Below are 7,344 nucleotides of genomic sequence, written 5' to 3' on the forward strand. Positions count from 1 at the left end.
CTTCCTTCCTTCCTTCCTTCCTTCCTTCCTTCCTTCCTTCCTTCCTTTCTCTGACTTCTAGTTAGTGTGATAAACTTTTAGCAAATCTTGACAGATCAAATAATATAGATGGTATATATGTTAAATCTCCTGATGAAGTGAAAAAATACATGAAATAGAAGTCAGGAGCCCTAAATTCTAGTGCTGAGTCTGTCACTAGCTGGTTGTGGCTTCCTGGTTTTTGTTTTTTGGTAAATTGTACCTATAAGGGGTAGAGGAAATTGGCAAAATAACAAACATGAATATGACAATAACAAAAAAAACAAAAATAAGAACAAATGAATGAGCACTTTTGTGATAGCATAAAACTGGAAACAAAGTAGATGCCCTTTGGCTAAGGAATGGAGAAACAAACTGGAACAGGAATATAATGGAATATGGTTCTACTGAGAAATGATGATTATGATAAATAGAGAAGCATGAAAATCTTATTATGAATTGGTAGAAAGTGAAGTAATCACAATCAGAAAAGCAAGACTATAGTCATGTAAATGGGGAAAACAACAAGGAAAAAATAATCAAAACTGAATGTTGCAAAATTATAATGACCAAGTCTGACCCCAAAGAAGAAATATGAGAAGACACCTTTCTCTCTCTTCTTTGCAAAGGTGGGGGATCATGGATGTTGAACAATGCATATGATATCAGACTTTTAAGATGTGTTGATTATTTTTAATTGATTCTGTTTTCTTCCTCTTTTTTCTTCTTTATTATAAAGGGTAGCTCTCTTGGAGGGGGCAAGGGGAGTGATACAGTATGAAATCTAGATAATATGTGCATATATATACCCTAGTGTGTGTGTGTATACACATATTTGCATACATATGTTTATACCTGTATATTATTTATACATATATATATACAATGATATGTATTTTGATATATGAAGAGATAGAAATCTGATTTTACTGCATTCAAAGGGAATTGCTTGAAGACACTATGATGAAAAAAATAACTTCCTATAGTGCAAGAGTTGTGAGTTGCTTTTACCACACATGCATTCTTACATATGTGCCTAACCACAGAATGCACATTTATGTATGTGCCTAACTTCTACTATATTTTAAGTTGGAATTCACTGCTTGAATGTTATTTGTGGGAGAATGTATGGCAGCTTTTTGTAGGGAATGTTTTGGAACTTCTGATCTTTCTATACCATCTTGGTAAACAAATCCTTTGCTAAGGGCCAACTGTGTGTACTGACTAATTGTTAAGTAGAAGCAATAGCATTAGAAGAGTGGTCTCAAAGGTTAAACCTTACCATAGCAGCCACTCTCTGGGAACCCATTCTATCAATGTGAGCATAAGTTGGAGGAGTATCCCAGAGAGACCTCTACATATATAATACCTCATATATAGTCCTTAAGAGTTACAGGTGTGATCTTCCCATATAGGAATATAAAGAGTTTAACCTTATAAAATCCCTTCTAATTTCTCTTTTATGTTTACCTTTATATATTTCTCTTGAGTTTTGTATTGGAAAGTCAAATTTTCTATTCAGCTCTAGTCTTTTCTTCAGGAATGCTTAGAGGTCACTTATTTCATTAAATATCCATTTTTAACCTAAAGGATTATATTGAGTTTTTATAGGTAGATTACTCTTTGTTTTAATCCTAACTCCTTTGATTTCCAAAATATCATATTCTAAGCCCTCTGATCCTTTAATGTGGAAACTGCTAAATCTTCTGTGATTCTGACTATGCCTCCATGAAATTTGAATTATTTCTTTTTTGCTGCTTGCAGTATTTTCTCCTTGACCTGATAGTTCTGGAGTTTGGCTAGGATATTTCTAGGAGTTTTCATCTTGAAATCTCTTTCAGGAGGCAATTAGTGGGTTTTTTGAATGTCTATTTAACCCTCTGGTTCTAGGATAAGAGCGCAGTTTTCTTTGATGATTTCCTGAAATATGATGTCTGAGTTATTGTATTTATAATGGCTTTAAGTTATTACAATAGTTCTTAAATCATCTCTCCTCAGTCTATTTTGCAGTTATTTTCCAATGAAATATTTCACATTTTCTTCTATTTTTCATTTTTTTAGATTTTTTTTATTCATGTCTCATGGAGTTATTAGCTTCCATTTGTCCAATTTTAATTATTATTTTTATTTTCCCCCAGTCAATAATTTTAAAAAAATTTTCCCAATTACATGTAAAGATAGTCTTCAACATTTATTTTTGTGGCATTTTGATTTCCTAAGTATTTTTTCCCTCCCTCCAAGCCTACCTATCTAAGATAGCAAACAATCTGATATAGATTATACATGTACAATCATATTCAGTATATTTCCACATTAGTCATGTTGTGAAAGAATAATCAGAACAAAGGGGAAACCATGAGAAAGAAAAAAAACCAAGCAAACAAAAAGTAAAATAGTATGCTTCAATATTCAGACTCCTTAGTTCTTTCTCTGGATATATATAGCATTTTCCATCTTTTGGAATTGTTTTAGATCATTGTATTGCTGAGAAGAGCTAAGTCTATCATATTTGTTCATCACACTGTGTTGCTATTGCTGTGCACAATATTCTCCTGGTTCTGCTCACTTCACTCAGCAACAGGTCATGTAAGTCTTTCCAGTTTTTTTCTGAAGTCCACCTGCTCACCATTTCTTATGGAACAGTAATATTCCATTCCATTCATATACCACAATTTGTTTAGTCATTCCCTAATTGATGGGCATTCCCTCAATTCCAATTCTTGGCCACTACAAAAACAGCTGCTATAAAAATTTTTGTATATGAGGGTCCTTTTTCCTTTTTATGATCTCTTTGGAATATAAGCCTAGAAGTGGTGTTACTACATCAAAATTTTATAGACCTTTGTGGATAGTTCCAAATTGCTCTCCAGAATGGTTGGATCAGTTCACAACTCCACCAACAAAGCATTAGTGCACCAATTTCCCCACATCTTCTCCAACATTTATCATTTCCTTTTCTGTTGGCTAATATAGCCAACCTGATAGGTGTGAGGTGGTACTGCAGAATTGTTTCAATTTAGCATTTCTCTAATCAATGATGATTTAGGGAATTTTTTTCTTATGAGTATAGATAGCTTTAATTGCTTCATCTGAAAATTGCCTATTCATATCTTTTGACCATTCAACAATTGAGATGTCTTGTATTCTTATAAATTTGATTCAGCTTTCTATATTTTAGAAATGAGGCCTTTATCAGTAACACTGGTTGCAAAAATTGTTCCCAGATTTCTGCTTTCCTTTTATCTTGTTTGCATTGGCTTTGTTTGTGCAAAACATTTGTAATTTAATGTAATCAAAATTATCCATTTTGCATTTCATAATTTTCATTATCTCTTGTTTGATCATAAATTCTTCCCTTTCCATAAATATGACAGGTAAACTATTCCTTGCTCTCCTAATTTGCTTATGGAATCACTATTTATGTCTAAATAATGCAACCATTTTATTCTTATCTTGGGATATGATACAAAATGTTGCCTAGTTTCTGCCATACTATTTTCCAGTTTTTCCAACAGTTTTTGTCAAATAGTGAGTTCTTATCCCAGAAGTTGAAGTCTTTGGGATTATTAAATAGTAGATTGCTATCATCATTGCTGTATCTTCCAATTTCAGTTTTTAAGGATTTTTCTTTCTTCAGTGAGTTTTTATAATCTCTTTCTACTTGGCCAATTTAACTTTCTTTTTAAAAGTATTTATTTATTTATTTTGTCTTTATTAATTTGTTTACTTTTAGTTAATAAGATTCATTACCACAATTCCTTGAGTTTCAAATTTTCTCTCCCCCCACCCTTATGGCAGCATACAGTATAGTACAAGTAGTACAAGACTGTACAAGAAGTGCAATCGAAGAAGGATTGGTATGATGTAAAATCACCAGCTATGTTCAACATTCGAAATATTGGCAAGACATTGGTTACAAGGTCTCAATGAAGAAAAATTGCCTCTGATGGTCTCAAGGGTCGAGTTTTTGAAGTGAGCCTTGCTGATCTGCAGAATGATGAGGTTACTTTTCATAAGTTCAAGTTAATTACTGAAGATGTTCAGAGTAAAAATTATTGGAGTAATTTCTATGGAATGGACCTTACCCGGGACAAGATGTGCTCCATGGTCAAAAAGTGGCAGACCATAATTGAAGCCCATGTTGATGTTAAAACTACCGATGGGTACTTGCTCTGCCTCTTTTGTGTTGGTTTTACCAAAAAGTGCAAAAACCAGATCCGTAAGACCTCTTATGCCCAGCACCAACGGGTCTGTCAAATTTGTAAGAAAATGATGGAAATCATGACCCGAGAGGTGCAGACAAACGACTTAAAAGATGTTGTCAATAAACTGATTCCAGACAGCATTGGAAAAGACACAGAAAAGGCTTGCCGATCCATTTACCCTCTCCATGATGTATTTGTCCAAAAAGTCAAGATGCTCAAGAAGTCCAAATTTGAATTGAGAAAGCTAATGGAGCTGCATGGTGAAGGTGGTGGCTCTGGAAAACCTTCAGGAGATGAAACAGACATGAAAGTAGAAAGGGCTGATGGCTATGAACCACCAGTTCAAGAATCTGTCTAAAATAAGAACTTATAAAGGTTGAAAAATAAAAATTTATCATTGTGAAAAAACTATATACAGTATAGTATCTGCAAACACTTTCACATTAGGCATTAGTCAGGTCATAAAGAAGGATTGTAACAGATAGCATGAAGAATGGGAAAGAGGAAACAGAACCAAACAAGAAGAAAAAGGGCAGGTAGTTTGCTTCAATCTGGGTTCAATCGCAGTTCTTTCTCTGGATGTAAACATCTCTCTCCATAATGAGTCTTTTGGGTTTGACTTCTGCCTCTGGATTTCTGAGAATAGTCCAGTTTATCAAAGTTGGGCATCACACATACATTGTGTCTGTAATTGTGTACAAATTCCTCCTGGCTCTACTCTTCTCACTCAGCATCAGTTCATATGAGCCTCTCCAAGTAAATATGAAGTCCATCTGCTCCTCATTTCTTATTGCATTCCATAACATGCACAAACCACAACTTGTTCAGCCATTCCCCAATTGATGAGCACCCCCTTAATTTCCAATTCTTTGCTACCACAAAAAGAGCTGCTATAAATATTTTTGTACATATGGGTCTTTTTCCCACTTCTATGATCTCTTTGGGATACAACCCTAGAAGTGGTATTGCTAGGTCAAAGGGTATGAAATTATTTATAGCCCTTTGGACATAATTCCAGATTGCTTTCCAGAATGGTTGGATCAGTTCACAACTCCACCAGCAATGCATTAGTGTTCCAATTTTTCCACATACTCTCCAGCATTTGTCATTTTCCTGTTTTGTCATCTTAGCCAATCTGACTGGTGAGATGTGGTACCTCAGAGTTGTTTTGATATGCATTTCTCTAATCAATAGTGATTTAGAGCATTTCTTCATGTGCTTATAGATATCTTTAATTTCTTTCTCTGAAAACTGCCTGTTCATATCCTTTGACCATTTATCAATTCGGGAATGACTTGTATTCTTATAGATTTGACTCAATTCTCTGTATATTTTAGAAATGAGTCCTTTATCAGTGACATAGGTTGCAAAAATTCTTTCCCAATTTCCCACCTCCCTCTTAATTTGGTTACATTGGCTTTGTGCAGAATCTTTTCAATTTAATGTAATCAAAATTATCCATTTTGCATTTTATAATGCTCTCTAATTTTTGTTTAGTCATAAAGTATTTCCCTCTCCACAAATCTGACAGGTAAACTATTCCTTGTTTTGTGAGATTGCTTACAGTACCAATCTTTATACCTAGATCATGTACCCATTTAGACTTGATTTTGGTATATGATGTTAGGTAATGGTCTATGCCCAGTTTCTGCCATACCATATTATAGTTTTCCCAGCAGTTTTTCTCAAATAGTGAGTTCTAATCCCCAAAACTGGGGTCTTTGGGTTTATCAAACAATTGATTACTATAGTCATTGAGTGCTGAATCTCATGTGCCTAATCTATTCCATTGTTCCACTAATCTATTCCTCAGCCAGTACCAAGTAGTTTTGATGACTGCTGCTTTATAATACAGATTGAAATCTGGGATAGCTAGTCCACCTTCCCTAGCATTTCTTTTCGTTAATTCCCTTCATATTCTGGACCATTTATACTTCCAAATGAATTTTGTTACTATTTTTTTTTCTAGCTCTATAAAGTAGTTTTTTTTTGGTAAATTGATTACTATGGCACTAAATATATAATTTAATTTAGGTAAAATTGTCATTTTTATTATATTAGCTCGACCCAGCCATGAGCAGTTGATATTTTTCCAATTAGTTAGATCTGACTTAATTTGTGTGAAAAGTGTTTTGTAGTTGTGATCATATAGGTCCTGGGTTTGTTTTGGCAGGTACATTCCCAAATATTTTATAATGTCTACAGTAACTTTAAATGGCATTTCTCTTTCTATCTCTTGCTGTTGAATTTCATTGGAAATATATAGGAATGCCGAGGATTTATGTGGGTTTATTTTATATCCTGCAACTTTGCCACATTTATTTATTCTCTCAAGTAGTTTTTTACTTGATTCTCTAGGATTCTCTAAGTATATCATCATATCATCCACAAAGAGTGATAGCTTGGTCTCTTCTTTGCCTAATTTGATTCCTTTGATTTCTTTTTCTTCTCTAATTGCTACTGCTAACATTTCTAGTACCAGATTGAATAAGAGGGGTGATAGTGGACATCCTTGTTTCACCCCTGATCTTATGGGAAATGCTTTTAGCTTATCCCTATTACATATAATATTTGCTGATGGTTTTAAATAGATGCTACCTATTATTTTAAGGAAGGCTCCATTTATTCCTATACTTTCTTGTATTTTTAATAGGAATGAATGTTGTATTTTGTCAAAAGCCTTTTGTGCATTTATTGAGATAATCATGTGGTTTCTGCTAATTTTATTGTTGATATGATCAACTATACTGATGGTTTGCCTAATATTAAAACATCCTTGCATTCCTGGAATAAATCCTACCTGAAAAAAGTGTATTATTCTTGAGATAATTTGCTGTAGTCTTTTTTTTAATGCTTTATTAACTTCTGATGTACATCATTCGTTTCTGCCAGATTTTAAGTTAAAAATTTTCTCCCCGATTTTCCCCCACCCATCCCCCCAAAACAGCAGTCCCACAGGATATCCCCACCTCCAATCTGCTCTCTCCCATATTTTCTCCCATATCCGTTTTGACTTTTCCAGTGGATCTCTATGCCTCAGTGCCTGTACATCCCATTTCTTAATTACATGTAAGATGGTATTAATAATAGTATACACACACACACACACACACACACACAC

At 34.0% G+C, this 7,344-nt stretch overlaps 1 protein-coding gene and 1 long non-coding RNA gene across 2 annotated transcripts in view; one reads left to right on the plus strand and one right to left on the minus strand.

The window, feature by feature from the left end:
* The window catches only part of LOC138156295 (uncharacterized), a 207,004-nt gene that overhangs the window by 41,758 nt on the left and 157,902 nt on the right, over positions 1–7,344 (minus strand). The window lies entirely within an intron of this gene.
* Positions 3,868–4,625, plus strand: LOC138156289 (small ribosomal subunit protein eS1-like). The gene has a single exon (XM_069081513.1). It carries the CDS (start codon positions 4,093–4,095, stop codon positions 4,579–4,581), a length of 489 nt encoding a protein of 162 aa, XP_068937614.1. The 5' UTR covers positions 3,868–4,092; the 3' UTR covers positions 4,582–4,625.

Source organism: Petaurus breviceps, unplaced genomic scaffold (assembly GCF_028583685.1).
Source record: "Petaurus breviceps papuanus isolate PSGF00001 unplaced genomic scaffold, PetGlider_PUasm1.0 154, whole genome shotgun sequence".
Classification (NCBI taxonomy): Eukaryota; Metazoa; Chordata; class Mammalia; order Diprotodontia; family Petauridae; genus Petaurus; species Petaurus breviceps.